The 21699-nt window shown below is 38.9% G+C and overlaps 1 protein-coding gene across 2 annotated transcripts in view; it reads left to right on the forward strand.

Moving 5' to 3' along the window:
* The window catches only part of cdk14 (cyclin-dependent kinase 14), a 202912-nt gene that overhangs the window by 134245 nt on the left and 46968 nt on the right, over positions 1-21699 (forward strand). For both annotated transcript variants that reach the window (XM_035672792.1, XM_035672793.1), the window contains 4 exons: positions 1397-1460; positions 6869-6917; positions 14484-14623; positions 20469-20619. In XM_035672792.1, the coding sequence (XP_035528685.1) occupies positions 1397-1460; positions 6869-6917; positions 14484-14623; positions 20469-20584 (369 nt within the window). In that variant the 3' untranslated portion in view covers positions 20585-20619. The remainder of the gene's footprint in view (positions 1-1396; positions 1461-6868; positions 6918-14483; positions 14624-20468; positions 20620-21699) is intronic.

Genomic DNA, 21699 nt, shown 5'->3' on the forward strand with positions numbered 1-21699 from the left:
AAACCAAACACTGGCTGTAGTTGGGCCTTTCACATTTTATTTTTTGTTTTGTAACCACTATGATATCTCCTACACGCTTGGTGAGCGGTATTCAGTTGTTTGCAGTCTGTTACTTCCCTGCTAGATTCCACTAAGTCTTACACACTGCTCCTTTGAGCAAATCGTGTTTTGCCATTGCAGGCATATTATCGTCTCTAAAAGCACTAGTAGAGCTTTTGATAACAGAAACTAGAGGTAATTACTCACTAAAGAATGACTGAATTCCTTTCTTCACTAATGCAGCCATTTGACACCCTTCACACCTGTAAACCAAAGTATGCTGTCATATGTTGAAATAATTAATGAGATTCTCCCAGAACTGTAATATTGTAAATTAAGCGGATGACACTGAATGAAGTTCAGTAGCTGAGCTTGCAAACAGCAGTGTCTTTGTCCTGACTGCTCTTATTGAAGTCTCACTGGGTCCGCCTCATAGGGCTTTCCTGCCCTCTAGTGGCGTTATTTCATTATTACATCAACTATGACTTACATTTGTGTCAGTAACAGGCCAAAATAAGCCAAACAAGCCTCTTACCTTTTCTAAACTCCTCTGGTTTTCATTAAATTTCACTTTGGTCATGTCCCCTTAACCACATCAATTTGTAATTTCTTACATGGGATGTATGTGGTCTCGATACTCTGTTATGGAATCGTATCCTGTGATTCCCTCAACCTTTACTTTCATTTTTTTTGCTTTGTCTTCCAGCCATGCAAATAAAAGCCATCTGAAACATATGTATCCCAGTGATCCCACGACCCATTCCACCGAGTGTTTGCATACGCTGTGCTCTAACATTGCAGTAGATATCCAGCAGTTCTGTGAGCAGCAACTCTACTGTAGTGAGTGTGCTGCAGATCAGAGACAACTTGGCAATCTGGAAACTATTATGCTGCTTAGCTGGGATGGATCATGTGGAAGGCATGTCCGCTGCTCAGGGTTTTGTCATCATAAACCCAGGCTGTGTGCGTGAGAACTCAGCCAGCCTTTCCATAAAAGATGTACTAATCACGACTATTGCACAAGCATTTGTGCTGGAAGTTCAAATGTGTCATACAGCCAATCATGGTGCAGAGTTTCTCTATTACATGTGCTCTAGTTTTATTCAGTATATGCTAGTCGTTGAAATTTAAATGGATATAAATAATAATGAAATATTTAATTGGTGGAAAACTTGTGATTAATTGATGTAGCAATGTTGTTGATGCATTATTTTGTGTCCCTTCTCAGTGCTAACTACTTTATTTTCCACTAAACCAGAAGGTCACATCGAAGATTGTAAATCAGGTTTTTATGTGCATGGAAACTGCTGGAGTTCATCTAATCACTTTGTCCTCTCTATTCTTGGTGTTTTTTCAGGTCCTTGGCACCCCATCTGAGGACACCTGGCCTGGCGTCAACTCTTTGCCTCACTTTAAACCAGGTGAGACCTGTCACATCATAAAGTAGTGACTACATTCATTCCTCACTAACTTCTTCAACACTCATGATCAACTGAATCATAGTTAACCTTAGGCCAGAATAGAATACAGAACACAGTATAGGCTAAGTGTTAGCATGTAAGCTGCTGTCTCTCAACAGTGTGTATGATTAAATGTTAGCAAGAAGCCAACATATTATATGCTTAATGGTCAGCATGGAGCTATTATCGCTCATCTTTCTTTATGATACAGTGTTAGCATCAAGCCATCCTGTACTTAAAAAGGCTACTTTTTTATTAATCGTAATGTGTGAAAATGGTTAGCATGGAGCTCATTATTCTGTATGGTGACAGCAGAGACCACTTTGTCATCATAATCAGAAGCATGGAGCCTGTTTGAATGCTGTTGGTGTCTCAAATAGGGAATTTTATTAGTAGGAATATTGATAGATACTGTATTATGTCCTGAATTATGGATTTCTCCTTTTTATCATTTTGAATATTAGTTTAAAAATTGCCGCTCTGGAAAGAACTCGCTGCTGCTAGATTCTTGGATGCTAGGCTCTATGCTAACACTTTAGCATACACAGTTTTTGAGGGAAGCCATGGAATGTCCTATCACTCAGCAGCCAGTGATGTACCAGGACACATTTGTTTATATATATTATATATATATATATATATATATATATATATACACAGCACTCCAAACCTGACCATCAAAATTAACCAATGGGACAGCCCACCAAAAGCTCACTGTACTCCATTAATGCAGCAGCAGCAGCAGCAGCAGCAGCAGGGGAGTGGGGGTGGCAGCTCTGCCAGGGCAGCCCTGCCCTCTGGGAGCTCATTAGGGCTTTTAAGAAGGAACATGAATAGAGGGAGTGCAGATTAGTGTTAGCTTATGGAGGGAAGAAGAGCTGGAGTGGAGGACAGGGGACAGGCGAAGATGGACATAAAGAGGGTTAGAGTGATGGTGCGGGCAGCGAGGCATCACAAAGCTATGTGACCCAGCCTTCTATCTCCAGTGGCCAATTAGGGACCAACTAGGGTGACTCTCATGGTCACATGCACGCACAACACATACAAATGTAATCTCTCATCCTGTGGCCATGGCGACAGTTGGTTCTCATTTGCCTCTCATGCACTGTGTTGAACAGCTGTGCAGCTGTCTGAGCAACACACACACACAGACACACACACACACGGTCAGCTTTGCTTGGTTCTAGCCTCCAAGCATTGCATCTGTTCATGTAATGTCTGCAGATCTGATGCTGTTATGGCTTCACTCTTAACAAACACAGGAAGAGTAAGACTTAACCACATGGTGGTGCTCATAAAGCATCATAAAGCCTCAGAATGACAGGAAAAGCCCAATCAGAGTACGCAATAATCAGAGGGTTATAATCAACCCAGGCACATTGTGAGTGATTTATCAGATCATTCTTGTGGGTTGAAAACTGGGATGGGATGTTTTTGTGATAATCATTTTGTAGTAAAATAGAATCACCACATAAAATGGAATTATGATCTTCTGCTAACACATACAAATGCACTTGTTTGACTGATGTCAAACCAGATTTAAAAAAGCTCTTCTGAAGGTTACCTCCTGGTTAGAATAAAGTTTATTCTGAGCTATTCAGAGTTCATCTATAATGAAAACCACAGTATATCAAAACACCAAGAGCAACTATGAGGTTTGTTGTTCTTACAGTTATCATCGAAAGGGTCTGTGGGTCTTTTTTAAACTGTGTTGAAAAACCATCCAAATAAAGGTTAGATTATTGTTAATTTATCTGTTACACATTGGAAGATTTAAAATGGTGTTAACCAATAAATAGTTTCCTGTTTTAGCCACACTATACATCACATGTGCACGTGACAAAAGTAGGGTAGAAAATGTAATATATGAATATTTTTATGTTAAAATATACATTTTTATTTTCTTCTAATGGAGCTCATTAGTGAGCACAGGAAAAAGAAAGGATGTTCTGTTGGTCCAGTGTCAGTGGTACAAAATAGATAGTTACTGAATATCCATCTGAGGAATTCACTGGATGTAGATTATTCTCTAGATATGGAAATCATTTGTTGGAGCCAAGTCCTTGATGAGTTCTTTTCAATATTCCAATAGCCTGATATTTGTTGTCAAGAATCAGATACTGTGAAATCCAGTCCAGGGGCTGCAGTGAGCAGCAGATGGCAGTGTTGCATCAGTGTGGAAAAGTTTCCACAGCACCAAGCCCTCCTGAGCTGACTGCTCTTTGCACACGTTTCCAAAACACACTAACTGTATCACTGTCCTCCTTATGATTCATTACATTTCCACTATTACTTCTACATGCATACTTTTTGTATTTTTTTTTTCCATCCTGGCCTTTGCAGTACATCTTTTAAGTTAGGATTTCTAACACAACAGTGTGGTTTGACCTCAGAGTACAGGCCCCACTTATCTTTCACATTTTTGTGGTAACGAAAAGGTTCCACGGATATTTCCTCATTTGCAGCCATATCTCGCTTTAGTTCTCTCCCTCCACTCTACTGTCTTGCTTACTGATATATTATGTTGGGCTTTTACACCACATTCCGAACTAGAGCAGTTTCATTCATCATAGAACATAATTGTAGATTATACAGTGGTCTGCAGACAAGCAGAAGAGAAACCTCCAGTTTTGAGCTTCAATCTATTTGTCAGGTATTCTACATGTCCAAAGTATTTAGAACAATTTAAATTTGAGAACTTCAGGGGTTTTGGAGGTACTTTTCAGTGACCTTGAGCATAGCATAAATGTATTTATTTTTGCATTTAAGTTAATGTTCATTGATTTATTATTAATCATTGATAATATATAATGGTATACATGCTCTTAGATATATTCTTCTACCACTACATTTTGTACGTCTTTATAATAATTCAGAGAAAGATTTACATGTTTGGATATGGAATTTATTCATTAATATTGCAATGTATACATATATAACACACCAGCTAAAATAGATTGATCTGCAAGTGTGCTGCTGTGCACTTAAGGTAACATATAAAGATAAAATAAACAGCCTACATGTATCATCTTATCATTTCTCTTCCTCTCACCTTCACTCTGCCTATTTCTGGGCACTGTGGCTGCCAGCCTTCACCTCTGGTACACAGGAAGCTGTGTCCAGTTCAGGCCAGCCCTGACGCTGAACTGTGTGACTGGACCCACTGTGGGCTGTAGCTGGCAGGCTGAAGGACGGGAACTGAAAGACAGTCGGGTGGTTGGCTAGTAGGATTAAGCTGGCAATGTGGGAGGCGGACCGGCTCGCTGGGTGGCTGGCTAGCTTGTGCGGTAGCCGGTCAGTTGGCAGCCCAGCTCAGACTGCGTGTCCACATGGCAGTTTTGGCCGAGAGTAAGAGGACAGTGCAGAGCCTCGCACGCTCACAGCATAATAAACATAGCTGTGGAAATATGGAGAGACTGTCTCACCGAACTCCTCTTAAAATTCTGACAATTTAATGTGGTCTGGCTTTGGAGCACATAGCTCATACAATATTACTCAAGAGCATTTCTGAAATGATATGAGCCACTCCTTAATTTGGCAAACTAATGTATAAAGTATTGCAGGGAAACTTCAACTGTTTGATTTGGTTTGGTTTTCCTGCTGTCCCATAGTCATCCTTAAAATAAGTGTGGCTGACACAGCCAACAGGCATTTTAATATGGCAAAAGCAGGAAAAGCACAGGTGGAATTAATTACATGAATTATGGCTACATTCCTTTAAAATGATCTGACACTCTTGCATGGCTTTCTCAGACACTTAAATTGAACAGCACATTGTTAATGTTATCAGTTACACCTGTCCTTTTCCTGCTAAGTTAAAATGGCTGCTGTGAGAAAAGGAACATACATATCATTTAGAAACATTTTTATTTTACCCAAAAGTGTCAGCTTTTTTTTTGCATCTCAACATCATTTTGTATATTGTATAAACAAACTCAGTCATTTTGTGGGGCTAAGACTGATTCTGTTATTTTGGTTAAATGGTTGGCTCACTGGAAAGGCTTTGCTACACTAAATGGAACTGAGCCTTAATTAGTATCATTGGTAACACCTGTGCTTACCCTACCAATTCATGTCAAAATGGCTGCTGTCTATTTAATGAGTTGTACTGTTAAATTAAATATATAAATAAGACCTAAATAACAAACAAATAAAGGCTGATTTCTAAGCTGTGGACGGGTGGAATTACCTGCACTGTTATGGCTCACATTGTAAATGAACATTTTACACAGCACTCAATACAACAGTACACACACATATCACTTTTTAGCACAACTGCTTTTTTCATTCACTAATTAAAGGCGCTATAAGTGTATTTTTGTTAAAATATACGTTTTGCACTAAACAGAATTTTTTTTTTTCTGCTATCCCCTTCCGACTTTGTCCAATCAGAAAAGAGAAATCCACAAAAGAGGCGGTCTATACATACATTACTGTATCTTCCTGCAGATACTTCTTACATGTATTTCAAATTAAAAGCCTTTAAGGAACGAAAGGGATAAACCCTTTGAGGCACTGTGGTTAGATTTGAGTGTTGAGTTTTATTGACGGTGGATAAACAGCAGTTAGGTGGAAAGAATAGTCAAGGGGGAGCAATAGAATAAGTGATTGAAAACAGTAGCAGCAACGTGGTGAGTGCATGTGAGACATCACTCTGTTGTTGAATTAACGCCGTGGGAATGTTGTACTGAATTCATCTGGAAAATGGGTGAATAAGGAGAAAGTTTTGAGTTTGTATGCACAGCAAACAGTGTCAACAGGAGCAGATCAGAAAACAAGGAGGCTTCTTACTAAAATATGATCAAATTAACTTATAAACAGGCACATTTAGTCTCTGAAGGAGGCTTGTTTCAAATACTGGCCTAGTTGTCCCTAATAAACAAATAAAGGCCCTGCCACAATTTGAGAATTTCCGGTCTGTTATATGGTATGAATGTTTGCAATTAACCAATGGCTGTGTCTAGGGGAAACACCACCATTTTTTGTAACTAATAGATATCACCATGAAACTTCCCCAGTTGATTTCTTACATTTCATACATTCTTACAAGTTTTCTACAATTGTATGTTTAGATATGCAAATGAAAAACTTCTGGTGAAATCTACAGACACAAATAAACTAAGTGTAGTGAAATAAACATGTTGGGCATTTCCTTCTCATTATTGTAAGAGAAGACATATGTAGGCCAAAATCTCAAATGTGACCAATGCATTGCTCGTTGGGTTTCGCCAGAGTTTAGTTTGGATACCTTTTTTTAGAAGAGTACAGTGTGTGTGTAACTTCAATGTGATGAGATAAATGTACATTGACCAGATACAAAGTTATGAGTTCAGTGACTGAATTCTTGGTTTGTTGTCTTCTCATTACAGACCGTTTTACAGTGTACAGCGCAAAGAAGCTCAGACAAGCGTGGAATAAGTAAGTGAACTCCTCAAATAAGAGTTTTTCGTGTGTGTGTGTGTGTGTGTGTGTGTGTGGTTGTGTGTGTGTTTCTCTGTCTGTGTAGCTGATGGACACACTGTTATCCTTGCTCTTGTCTTTAAATGCTCCCGTGGGTAGTTCACACACTATCAGTGCAGCTCACACACCCTTCCTGCTCTGGGACATAACACTCATATGGCAGGGAAAAGGGCATGGTGGTGGCACAGTTGGGGCTCCCACCCTCCAGATGTGCGCCACTGTTTGCCCCAGGCATACATCTGGAGGGGCTGAAAACCACGGAGGGCAAAGTGGAGTTTTTGTCTGTTTTCCTCAGGGAGTCTGAAAGCAGCACCAGGCAAAGCGATTCATGTAAAACTCCAGCTGTCTAATCAGCCCGAATCACAAAGTATAGCCGCTTTAGCAAAGATCTGCTAACTAAAGCCCTCGTCATCACACAGCACTAGTAATACCTGGGTTCCTCCTGTGATTTATAATAATTACATAGGTCATCTGTGTCCTCAATCCCAGGAGAGTCTGGGTAGAATCTGCTTTGCCTGTAATCTATAAAGTAAGAATTACACCGTAAATTACTGATCTTAATGTGCCAAAATTCCATCTCTGTATCACTTTAACAATCCTTTGAATCAGTATATTTGAACGAAATGCTATTTTATTTATCCTGAGCCTCGCCTAACAATACAGAAACTGCTGTTAGGTAAATTGACAACAAATGAAAAGCAGAGTAAACGTGCGTCGAAGTAGATTTCCCCCTCCCTGTCTGTCCCCTCCCCTGTCTCGTGGCCTCGCTCCAGTCCAGGAGGAAATAAAAATGTGAAGAAAGAAAGTGAGGTGGAATGTTAATGACCATCACTTCCTCCCTGTGAGCTTTCATCCCAGGCCAGGGAACGATGAATTCGATATGAACTGGTACGCGCTCACTTTGTCGCTGCCCTGAGAGTTGGCTCACCCCTTCACACTCTCCTGTTTCTGCTTGCAGTCAGCCACTTCTCTCTGCACTGTTTTTCTTCCTCCAGCTGTAAAAATGTGAATGATTGATGTCCAGTGAATGGGTCGGGGTTTATAGTAATTTGATGTGCTTGTGTACTTTGATATAGGAAGTAAGTATTGTAGTGAGTGAGTGTGAAAAACAGTTTGTCCTCTCTCTGATGGAAATGAAGCAGTTTAATTGATTACTTATGTAGGAGAGAGTCGGCTTCAGTCTGTCTGTTTTCCCTTGCTGCGTAAATACCATCATGACCATATCGCGTCAGCATGTGGTCAGTGCAGTGCTAAACATCCCAGAGGAATATCAGCAGGATTCATCCAGCAGGGATTGATAGCTGGAATTCCAGTTTAGCACAGTGACTCCAAACCTTTTTCATTAGGGGACCCCTTTTCTATCATTGAGTAAAGTGACGACCCCTGACTGATAAACTGCACATGGAATAAAATTACTGCAGGAAGTTTGTGTAAAATGAGCATCAGTGATTTCGTTTTCATGATATTTTTAAGAACAGTTCTCTGTATTTTCTTTATTTTTAACCATCATACAGACTTAAAAGGCTTCTTTATTGACCAAATCAATGTTGTCTTCTCCCTGACACTATTGTTAAATTAGCTTAATACTTTTTTAATACAGGATGAGGCTGTTAACAGAGAGTGAAGGCTTTGTGCATGTAGCTTGTGTTCTTACTAACCGACTCCAAGATTGGAAACCACTGATTAAGCACAAAACATGTCAACATGGTTGTCTGCATGCATCTGTTCTTCATTAGTTAGCATAGCTTTCACATGTCATGCATGAATGCTAGTTGTTGTCTGTGAGGATCGCCAAAGCAGACCAGTGACCAGCAGCTCATTTGGAACACGTTACATTACCAAAAAGCATGCAGCCTGTGGGCCAGTGTGTTCAGTCAAATATCATTAAATTAAATCAGATTAATGTTGTATAGTGTTTGTACAACTTCCATCAATCTTCAGTGCCAACAAGGAAGGATAGAAATGCACCAACTGGTAGATCCTGTAAGTTTTAATAATATCATTATGTTTTACACATTATCTGAACACATCCTATTTACTGCTGTTTTTTAGCAGTGTTACAACTGTAGCTCATGTTGTTAAAATTAAGACTTACATGCACTTTAATTGTAATTGTAATTGGTTTATGACAGGAGATACATGTTGGTAGTTTGCCTGACAATACTACATAGGTAAAAAGTTGCTGAATGATGAGTGAACATTATGCCGACATTATTATATTATCATGATTCTTTTTTACCAGATTTCACATAATGGCACATGTACATTTTTATTACTCTTATCGCTACTAATAAGGGTAAATATAGTAATAGTAAATACAACCTTTAAGTACTGCAATTGCTAGTTGATTATCTAAGACCAATAGAAGATTTATCAGCAACAATTTTACTGGTTGATTAATAGTCAAGTGTTAAGTCTTTTCAACAAATTCAAATATTTCAAATATTCTCTGTTTCCAGCTTCCCTATAATGTGAGGATTTGCTGCTTGTCTCTGTTTTTACATCAGTATAAATTAAATATATTTCATAATTTGATCGTTCGGTCAGATCAACAGGACATTTGATAAACTCATCCAGGAATCTTTTTGAATTTTTTTCAGACTAAATAATCAAATTATTTTAAAGATAATCAACAGATTAATCGATGATGAAAATGTGTTAAGTTAATAAGTCAAGTTTCTAAAATAAGAAAAAGCCTTTCAGTGTCCACAGTAATTCTGATGAGAACAAAGCAGGAAGTCAGGTGACATTATAGAGCAACAAGATCTGCACAGGGAGGAGGTCGGGCTGGATGGATGGGACAACAAAAAGTTGGTCTTCAACACAAGAAGACTGACTTTCCTGTTTACAACTGACCATCAATGTTGTTGTTTTTTAAACCATTGTTTTTCCAGATGATGATGGAAGTAGCTAAGGAGTCAGCCATCTTACTTCCTTCTCATCTCTGTTGAGAGTGGCACATGCTCAGTACAGATCAGGCACAGAAAGTGGGTAAAGACAAAGTTTATGAGTTGAAGTGCAAGCAACCATTTCAGTCACTTACACAGAATATTGTTTTTAATTTATTTATTTGTTTTTGTCATCATTTTTGCAGTGTACTCGAGATTTGTCTTGGACTGTGGTATTTGCCCTCGGACTTGGCAAGAAGTACATGTTTTTTTTTTTGTTAAGTAATTTCCTCTTTCAAAACAGCATCGGTGAGCGTGCTTGTTCAGAAAACTGGTATTGGTTTAATTCCAAATCCATCCAGAATGGGCATTGATAGAAACTCTGCCAAAACTCATCTCATTAGCAAAAGCATTCTTTTTTTCGGCCTTGATCTTGACTCTGTCTTTCTCTTTTGGTCTTGACTCGACTAGTCCTGGTCTTGGACTTCTCTTGCACTACATCACTGCATATTTGCATTTAAACTTGATACATTTGAAAACATTGAATATTGACTCCCGGCATTTAAAATTTTGGTTTCAGCTCTCTCTAATCAATATATGTCAATCACTACTGTAAACAGAACTTGACATCTGTGATATAGTTGCATGCTAAGGCCTGTTTGCCCTGCACAGTTCCAAGTTGCCCTCACAATACCCCCATCATAGCCCAGTGAGTCAGACATGATGAAAGCTCTTCACAGGATGTCTTCAGACAGAAAACACAAAGGCTTCTCTTCCAAAACAGCTCCTGGTTTTTGCTTTGTTTGCTTTGCTCAAACAGAGACTGCTCTACCACTTTTTGCTGTGGTGCGGTGGACAAGTTTTTCTGATAGAATACCGTGAAAAAGCACGCACCACTGAGGAAGGAATGCTTCTAACTGCCTTTAATGTGTCATCACCTGGAGCTGTCTGATAGTTTTAGGAGATGCTATCGATCTTACTGCTGATTATTCACTTGGCCTAGCTGACAGCAATAGCAGGAAGGAATGTGCACCTACTGTACATCAACACTTTTCAAAGGCCAGCATGCTCATATCCAGGTGATTTCACACATACACATATCTCCCTGTTTGTCTCTATGCCTGCAGAGAAACTACAAAGCAAAGCCAAGTTTAGCTGAATTCACTTACAGACACACCCCACTGTTACAGAGAACATAGATTCTGGGGGCTTCATTTGGGGATTTATTTCACCCCACTGGCAGTAAAGGTTTAGGGGAGGTACTTCAGTGATTTAGTGTTTCATTTTCATAAAGCTGAGGGACTCACAAGAAAAAAGAAAGATCATAATTATAGCCACAAAAGCCGAGATATCCTGACATTTTAGTCCCTTTTCTTTAGACATATCCATATCAAGTGAATGCCTACATGATGAAAGCCTTTTTTTTTTTTTTTTTAAAGGATGATCTTTAAATAACGGTACTTACACTTATATAGAGGGCATTTATTAAATTGCCTTATATGAAGAGAGAACACATGAAAGTAGAAAAGAGAAACGAAAAAGGAGGCAGAGAGAAAGGTGGCAGCTCGCACAACCGCAGCACTAGAGAACAAAGAGACACAGAAAAGCCGCAGGTCAGCAAAACCCTTCAGAAACCCTGGCCGCTGCATGCAAGCGAAGACACATCGATACAAATGGAGTCGCCAGCTCATACTAAACAACACCTCGTAGACTATAGGAGCGCAAACCCGCGATGAAAGCTTTCTTTTCAGTCTTGTAGTCGTCAAGAATCCCAAGACCCTGAGATAGAAACATCATGAATAGGAAGCGTTAATAATCAACCATTCCCAAGACTGAAAAAGCTCTTCCAGAAGCAAATAATACAATAAAATACCAAAAAACCAAACAAGAAAACACTCATTTCCATGAACATAAATACAAATCTGACACATTAACATAGTAAAAGTCACACCATACTAATCAAGAGACCAATGTAGCTAGAACCTTTAGTTGGCATCTAGCAGTCTCTCTACCGATATACTAGACCAGAAAATCATCAAGGAATCAATTTCACCCTCCCCATCTACAAGTGTAATAAAAGGAGAAACATAGAGCAACAGTCATATTGAGTCATTGCTCTGGTCTGGGCTAAACCCTTGTGAGAAACAATGCGCGTATCATACAATAGGACCGACTCTACTAGAAGACACAGATGACCCACTGAGCGTCATGTACGATATGAAATGCATTCTAAGGTAACAATTCTTATTTTCAGGTGATAATACACTAATGAAAACATACCTATGAATATTATATTCAATTTCTGACAATAGATCCTCCTAAATGTTACACACTGCACCTTAAAGCAACATTATGGAAGAATTGTTTTGTGTAATTCACTTTATATGCCACTGTGGTAAATACGAAAAGCTGTACATGCACATTTGTTATGATTACCTTACTTGTGATCAAGCCAGTCGACAACACTGCTAACACAGCCAATCATCAAGCAAGTGCAACAACACAAGCAAGCCAGCTAATATTACTGACTAGTCCAACAGCAAGAAGGCAAGCTCGCTATCTGTCTGCAGCCTTTTATTTCACAAAATTCTCGCCAACAACTAAAAGCCAGTCCAAGATCTCTTATCCTGCCTATTGCTCAGTATCTTTCTCTTTTTCTCTTCTTATCTTCCTCCTTCGTCTCTGCCATTATGTCTGTAGAGGCTGCTGAGCCCAGTTATGTTGCCTGCTTGCCCAGCTCTGGTTCTGGTGCCCATTCCGGCACCACTAGTATTCCCTGCGTCAGGCCTGAAAACTTCCTCCCAGCAATCTAAACCTGTGCTCCCCCAGTGATCCAATGAGCTCCCAGTCCAACTAACTGAGTTAACTAGTTATAGCTCAGTTATAGTTAAAAAGCAGTTAGCAGCTAACTTTAGGAACATGCAAAGCTCTCTGTCCATGAAGATACTTTGTAAATCACAATGACTTGTGACAGAGCAGCTGGAGGACATCACATAGATTTTTCTTTTTTTTTTTCATAAAATATGATCCAGTTTCACCAAAATCAGTGACATAGTTGTCGACTGTTGACTTACTGTCAAAAATGTAGTGTTATGCACTTGTTCCAACCCGGAGACATAAGTTACATAGTGCAAGAACAGGCGTGACAGAGGCATCATTCACCCTATTACTACTAGAGGAGCGTGCAAATGACTTTGAAGCTATAATTTTCAGGTAGAGAAGTTATATAGTATTACTGAAGGAATGATGATACCCTGTTTGTCCCTCTGTCTCACAACATATCTATGTAACCTTTGGTTGGTCTCCATGTTGATGATCCCAAGAAGATGAATTGTGTTCATTTTGTCCTCCTTATCTTTCCTCTAGTGCCATTGTTAGACCAAAATTGATGGACACCTTCAAGCTCCCCAAAAGATAACCCCTTCCATTTTACACACTAAATGCGGGCATTAACTCAGAGACATTTGCAGTAAACAGTCTGAGATTTTTTGCTTTTTTGGTGCAAAGCTCTACTTCCACTTTGCTAACTCTGATGTCTAGTCTGTCCAACATTTGTCATATTGTTTTGTCTTCTTTTAAAGTTATATTCTTGCATCAAAACCACATAAACCCTGGAAAATAAACAGCCTAAAGTGGGGATGGAGATGTTCCTTTCAGCTGCTTTGCTGTTGAACTGGACTATGGGAGGTGGGGTGGTGCACAAGTTGGAACATAAAAGCTGAACAAAATACTGCTGGCTGCTTCAAACTAAAGCTACAGTATCAGCATTGACCTTAAAAGCCCATATCATTGAACCAGTAATCTAGAAGGTCTTTTTCCACCAGTATAGTTTCACACAAAGACTAGTTTGTCTTTAAACTTTGCATCAGAGTTACACAGACTGTTCCAGCTGTATGAGAAAGAGGCGAGAAGAGGCCCTGATGGACTTCATTAACTTTATCTCTGCCTCTTTGCTGAATGGCGTTGATGAGTTGAACAGAGATTTATCCTCCCCCTGTCTCTCTGCTGATAAGTCGAGTTGAGATCCCCTATGAGAGCCATGGGAGTGGCTGTCAGAGTGCTTGACTAGGGAGCCAACCATGAGAAGCCTGCAGAACATGAGAGGCAGTCTTAGTACCGCGAGCGGCGGGCCAGCGAGCTGTGCTGAATAACATCATGTTTATTTAATGCTGTGGATGCCTAATTACTGCCTGAATTTGTTGCTCTTCGTTTATTTTCAATCTCTTCTACCCCCTTGGCGCCACTAGGTAGGGCTGGTTCAGGAGTTCAGTGACTCCCAGTACCAACGCAAATTCACATGTTCACAGAGGGTCTGCTTCCGTCTTAGCTCCTGCTTTAATGAGCACTGTTTTGTTTCTCACGGTGACCCGGTCGCCATGTGCGAGGCAAAGCTCAAAAGAGGAATGTGTAAGTCAGCAAAACTTCAGCATAATTAAAAGGCTTGTTTTTTGTTGTCAGCAGCTCTGTGAATTGGATAAAAAGCGAGTTACTTTCTCAGAGGGATGAATGAATGGTATGATAGGTAACTTTATGGTTTATGAAATGAAACAGAAGTAGGTTGCCTGTCTGTTTTCTAAACTGTATATGTATGTTTCTGTGGTCACTGTTACTGATAATGTGTGTTTATGTGTGTCAGGTTGGGCTATGTGGACCACGCTGAGGAGTTGGCCTCCAGGTTCCTCCAGTGCTTCCCAAAGAACCGGCTGTCAGCCCAGGCAGCGCTGAACCATGAGTACTTCAGCAACCTCCCTCCGCGGCTCTGGGAGCTGCAGGACAGTATGTAACGCAACCCACCAATCACTGTAGCTCTAACACCCCCTGTCTGTGCTGGCAGGCTGTACAATTGAGGTGCTGCTTAGTAATGGAGGTCAGAATATGCCATATGCCAACCAAGTTTTGGCTGCACGGTGCTCATAGGTCATCATAAGCATATTCTACAGTAGTATTTTTTGAGCAGAGGAGTGCACATGAGGGTTCTGGAATTGAGGGGGGGGTCTCGGAGAGAGAGAGACGTGAGGAAAAGATACTGTGTTAGGTGAAAGGGTCAGGTTCATGATGGTGTTCTAAAAATAACAGGAATGCGGTTCTTGTAGTGACACACAGGTCACTGAGACAATGAAGGTATTTTAAAACATAACTGTCAAAGTCAAATCTGAACACACAGACATGATACACATATCCTTAGATTCAGTGCAACTTGCTCCTTCTGAGTATATCATTATCTCTGATCTGATCTGATCCACTGAGAATAAACATCCGTAACTGTGCTTGGAAATCATAGAAGATAACCTGCTCCTTATAACTCCAGAACTTGCCTGAGAATCATCACATTCTTAAGTTTTCTTCTTTGCCAAAGTAATCCAGTGATAGTTGTGTACACATCCATGGCTACACTGCTAATACCTAATTCAGCATACTTTAAATGGTCCCAAGTTGTAAACAAATGTAGGCTAAAACAGGATTTAAAATGTAGTCACAGAATATGGAATTGTATATATTAGTATAGAATAGAACAGTATAGTATAGTATACTGTATTCTAGTATAGTGTATGTTAGTATGCAGTAGAATAGTAGGGATGTGCAATACATCTCAATGCACTGCCAAGTATCAATACATTACAGATACATATGATGCAATTACCAAGGCGATACTAACACAGTGCAAAAGAATATCATAGTGGTCCAGAGAGTGTGAGCTATTGGTCACATTTCTAAATAATAAAGGCAAAGGGCCTCTACTAATTATTATATATAAATAAATTGTATTTTACCAATGCAATCCAAATTGTATCCAATGCACACTTTTTTTAATCTGTGCAATCACATTTTTAACTTTTATGTCGGTGCACTTATGCAAATCAGTCAATCTTATCATCCTTATTGTGCACCATTAACATTAATTCATATGCAGCATCATATAGTGGAGTATAGTTTTAGCACAGCAGTATAGCATTGTATAGCAGATTAGAGTTAATATTATGATTTAATTGCATGATTTGTCTCTATATGCTATCTATTTTTACTTTCTTAAAATTATAGTTACCTTGACAGTGAGAAACGTGGCCTCTCTGTATCTCTTTTTCTCTCCCTCTCCCTACCTTCTTTGTGTTTTTCTTTATCTCTTTTTTTTAGCTCCCTCAGCTCCACTGGATCATACAGTATCCTCCTCCTGCCTGTCTCTGTTTCTGTCTCTCTGTAAAGAAGGCAGCAAGCAGCGACCTGGGGTTGTTTTTGTTCACGCAGAGAAAGCCCGTCTTATTATGTGGATGCCGCTGGGACGGCGAGCCCAGCCGGACCTCGGCTGGCCGCAGCAACACATTCAGTTTGATTTTCTATCTTTCTTGACTTGTTGTTTGCTCAGAGCAACAGCACACCGAGGCACTCTTTAAATAAGAGCTTTGAAAGCAAAGTAGCTCAGAAACACACAGCATCTAGCTTTCAGCATATCTTCAATTTAGAAGCAGATCTTTATTAATACTGTAGATTTCCCATGGGTGTAAGAGCTTCACAGTTAGGCTATATTTCAATTAATCCTACAGAATTGGGTTATTGCAGGAAAGTATGTAAGAGATGACTGCATATCCATATTCTTTGACAGGCTACATATACATACATCACCAATCCCTTAAGCTGTTATTCATTAGTGGTGTGAAAAGCCTGATCAGCAGACCTGTGAGTGTGCTGCCACTGACATGGTGGTAATATTAATGGGAGAATTCCATTTTTAATTCCCCCCGATTAGGATTTTTCAGCATTATTAATCCTGTTATCAGCACCTAGCAGGTTGTCATGTCTGAAAAGAATCAGAAAGCGGCAGTAACTAAGACAGGGAGAGATGGCTCATTTAGATTTTTTGTCATGCTTGCTCTCTCTTTCTCCCTCCATTCTCCCTTTATCTCTCTCTCTCTGATTCTCTCTTTTCTGCACGTACATGTGACACACAGGCAAAGCAGCAGAGCCACCAAGGGAAGAATGGGAATGAATTAAAAACAGTTTCGTAAAATGAGGACAGGAGTGGATAAACACAAAGTATCTTCTGTGTGTGTGCATAGAAGGCGAGTGTGGGTTTGGCGCTTGCACTTTTGTGGGTGAAAGGATGTGTCAAAATTATGCAAATGAGAAATGAATTGCAAGATAAAGAACTGGCTAATTACTCCAGTTGTGAGTATTTGGCTACAACTGGAGCATGGTAATCGTGTTCTTCCGCAGGAAAGACTGGAGCCAATTGGAACAGCTCAGTGAAAGAGTACTGTATACCCCTCTGTAGCTAAAACACGCAGTACTCCAAAACAAACCAAATAAAAGATAATCTGGGGAAGGAAAAATGTCATAGTTGGTTGAGAAATTGATGAACCTTTCAAGTAATTGTCCCATGTTATCCTCGTAGGGATGAACAGTATGTTTTCTATAGCCGACTGTGCATTCTATTATCATGTGTATTATGGATTTATCCAGACAATGCTCAGACAGATTAAGAGGGACAATGGCAGAATTATTGAGACAATAGAGCTCCTGAGGTTGCTGTTACTGTGTGGATTGGATTGTGACATTTTCAATTTGATTTCAGTGAGAGTGTGTGGGTGTCTGGCAGTGCAAGAAGTGAGAGCAAAGGCCTTTGGGGAAAAAAAACTCTGGACTTTACACCGATCGAGAAGTGAAAGAAAAGACAGTTGAGTACTAACTCAAAAATGCATTGTAAAAGCAACTCAGTTGTTTTGAGTGCACTGAAATTTTTGCTGTATTTTAAGTATTAACAATATAATTCCAGATTGTTCCGTTGACTCATTTTCTGAAGTAGACTTTATATAATTACAAAAATGTAAGCCTCACTGAGTCACATAAAAAAATACAGATAATGATTTGGCTACTACTATTTTGATAATCAATTAATTATAAATTATGGTAAACTTGGTGGTAACATTTGTGTNNCGGTTGAATCATGAAGTTGAAATATATGATAACTCCTCATTTAACTACAAAAAGCTAAATTAAATGTTAGCCACAGATGTTTATGGTCAAGTGCTAATTCCTGGAGTAGCCTTATTAAGGTTAGTTTAAAAGACCTCAGAGCCTACCAATCGTCTGGGGATTTCTGAATGCAAAGTAGCTGCTTGAACTGCAGCAAAACAAACCTTACTTCAAGGACACGCCTTACACTGTAAAACCTGACAAGCCATATTAATAAAAGTTAACATAAATTAATCCTTTAAATAAATCAGGCATTCACATGAATTAAACCTAACTCAAAAATGAATTGTTGAAGCAACTCAGTTGTGCACTTAAATGTGTGCACTATTTTAAGTTTAAGTTTAACTTTTATCTAGTTCCATTGATGCATTATCTTTAAGTTGACTTTATATCATTATAAAAATGTAAGCATTGTAATGTTGCATAGCTTACATTTTTCAATTTTTGTTTTAATTTCAGTTTATTAATCAGCAGAAGCCCGAATATGCATTCAAATTTTTGAAAAGATTGGATGTTTGTCACATAGAAAAACAGAAAAAATTGGCTACTTTTTGATAATCAATTATTATAAGTTTGTCAGCTCTTTTGCCAGGAAATGTAATAATTAGCTTTAGTGGAAGAAAACAAAGTTTTAAACTTGGTGGTAACATTTGTGTAAAGAAGTAGCATTTAAGTTACTTTATTCAGATAAATTATGTTCACGCATTTTAAATAAGTTTGGGGAAAAGCTGCATATGAGTGTAATATAGTTGCTACCTTTAAGTTCAATTAATTGAATGGAATTAGTACAGTTAACTTAATTAAACAATAAATACTTGAGTTACTTGTACTCAAATCAAATATATTTGATGCTTAAATTGTTTAAGTTAATAAACTTAAATGGTTTAGAGTGATCGGTTTTTAAGTTAAACTAACTCAGCATATTTTACAGTGTAGGAATTAGTGATTTCTGTATAGACAGCATTTTATCCCTATTGTTTGCCAGAATATAAGCAAAACAACAATGAGCAGTGGCACTTCCGACACTGAATTATTATTTCATATCTTTCTTTTACTGATATTTTAAATGACCATCAACAAGACTCTTGGATAATGAAACAATGCTGTAGGTTTATGTAATGGCCAACAGTTATTCCAACATAGTTTATGAGAGACCATGTTTTTTCTATCGTTTAAATACTACAATACCCATGAGCTTTGGCCACAGAGGTTTTCAAAGTGTAAGGCACGTCTCCCCAGGGGGCATGGGAGAGTTGAAAAGGGGCCGCAGAGGGAGAGATGTGAGGCATAGTACTGTGTGAGGTGAAAGGGATCAGTGCCAATGTTATAAAAAGAACTTGAAACACTTAGTGCCCAATTTCTGCAAATTATTGCAAGAAATGTGCTTTCCATGAGTCCTAAACTCTGCACACAGAGACATGATAAACATTTTTTTTTGGTTCAGGGTGACTGATGTTTTTCAAATATCTGATGTTCATTGTAAATAAACGTCCATAAATCTACTTAGAAATTGTAGGAAGAAAAGCGCTTTAGAACTTGCCTGAGAATTATCAGTTTTTTTTTACATTTTCTAATTTTCTTACATTTTTCTATTTTCTAGTTATCAAGTGATAGTTGTCTGTGCACCCATGGGTGCATTGTAAACAGGAACTGCTAATAGCTAATTCAGCATATTTTTAATTCCAACTCCGACCATGGCTTTCTCCATCTTGTTGTGTTGTTGTCGTAGAACCGGTTGTTGTATGTTGCGCTAAAAGGACGTTGCTATCCCAACCACTGGACTATCGTGACTACTGGTGGTGTGAACACAAAGAAAGCCCCTAAAGGTGTAGTTCTCGTGGGAGCTCTCCAGTGCGCTCTTCCTCTCACGAAGTCCCTAGAACCGATTAGTTCGAAAACACCTCAAGATACTAAATGCAAGTGTTCCTGTAAATTCAAGGTTCAATAACTTATTGTCATGATTGGTCAAGCAGATTTGTTGCATGCATGTGTAAACCTATTGTGATGTCACCCATTGGTTTGTGGAGTGCCGTTTTGAAGCCAGTGCTTAAGTGTGCTATACATTACATTTTTAACAAAGGGTATGAGAAATGGGTGAGTATGAGTGATCCTTGGTCTTGTCTAGGCAAGAAAGAAATGGGTTCCAATCTTCCACAGCATGAAGGACTGTTGCATGGCTGTAGGAAAAGACAAAGTTGATTGTGAGTAGCCGAAAATGACAAGCCCAGCTTCCAGTTGGATGTTTCTTTTATAGACCTTTGAGTACCAGTCAAATCTTTTTGAACAGAATGCAGTAAGTGAAGGGCAGAACCAGAAGGTGTGAGACACTGCTGTCTCAATTTAAACCACATCCAGCCATTAAGCATCTTCTGTTTTAACCCTCTATACTGATGGTCTTGTTAGCTTTTAGCAATGATTTAAATGTTTCAAAATTTAAAAGCAAGTGCGCAATGATAAAATGCCACATCTAGCAATGTAAAACACTTTTTAAAGACACTTCTCCTCATAAACCCTAAAAAGACTCTCACTGCAAATAAATATTCAAATATTCACTTTTTAATAACCATGTCTATCTTTAACAACTCACTTGGAAATGTTCTCCTTCCTGTCAGCCTTCATACTTCTAATCCGCTTGCGTCTTCTCCCCCTGCAGTGTCTTCTATCTTCACTGTACCAAATGTCAAGCTGCAGACAGAGAGCGGGGACAGCATACAGGTGTGTGCACGAAGGAACAGTCATGGAAAGGCATCCTCTGGCAGCAAACACTGACCTGAGGCAGCATCCTGCACATGATTGCCTGACAGGTACGTGCTCATTACCATGCAAGAGGCAGACACAAACAGTATGCAGCAGCTTGCAGTTCCACACACTCACAGGGAACATATGAAAGCATACATAAGGTGAAACTATAATGATCTTAATGGGAAGTATTTTTTATTTTTGTTCTTATATCTTAACATTTTAGCAAGAGTGACATTCAGTCTGATGTGTGGCACAAGGTGTAGCTACATGTATCGCCATTTTTCTTTTGTCCTGTTTTATGTTATATTAATTTTCACATTAAACCTACAATATATAATTTCTGCTGCTAAGGGGTCTCACGTATCAAATTAATAACAAAAGAGAGTTTACCCATGGCAAAGCAGTGTATGCCAAGTGTGCCATATGTCATAGTGTTTTACATTTTGACCTTGAAAAAGAAGAAGAATGTGTTTGTGTTTCTGTTTCCCATTTGAGGGCTGAAAACATGCTAACATGCTAACAAAATTGTAAGATGTGTGGATTCGCCAGGGTTTGGCTGCTACAAATAGCCATTTGTTTTGTTTTTTCTATGTGAACAGAAAATAAAATAAAATGTTTAATGTGCTTAGTTTTTCCACACCAAACTATAGAATAAGAAAAGAGCGGAAGACAAGTTGATTTCCAGGATTTGTCAATTTTTACAAAACATCTTGGCATGGTGAAACTCAACCCCGTTGTTGGCACATATGTTGCAAAATATTTTGAATCCATGAATTAGATGAAGGCCAAAATTAGATTACATGTTGGAAACAAATTAAAACAAATGTAAATCAAATTTATGAGCTAGTAAGCACAATATTTTATACTATTATTATTTTGGCTCTTTGACTATGTTGTATTTTATATACAGTGTCATAATTATGAGATCAGATTTGACTAAATATGTCAAAAAGAGCTGCAGTACTGTAAAGTGCAGCATCTGTACACTGTCTGTTACTAGTTTGCCATTTCCTTATACAGCCCTTTCTTTAGCTGTAACATGTGATTTCTTATGCTCATTGGAAATCAGATTTTAAGGGGCGGGGCCTACCAGCATGATTATTAACATCACAAATAGTTAGGAAGTCAGTTCTGGTCCAGTA

The sequence above is a fragment of the Morone saxatilis genome, unplaced genomic scaffold (assembly GCF_004916995.1).
Source record: "Morone saxatilis isolate NCDOM2014 unplaced genomic scaffold, NCSU_SB_2.0 Contig24, whole genome shotgun sequence".
Taxonomy (NCBI): Eukaryota; Metazoa; Chordata; class Actinopteri; family Moronidae; genus Morone; species Morone saxatilis.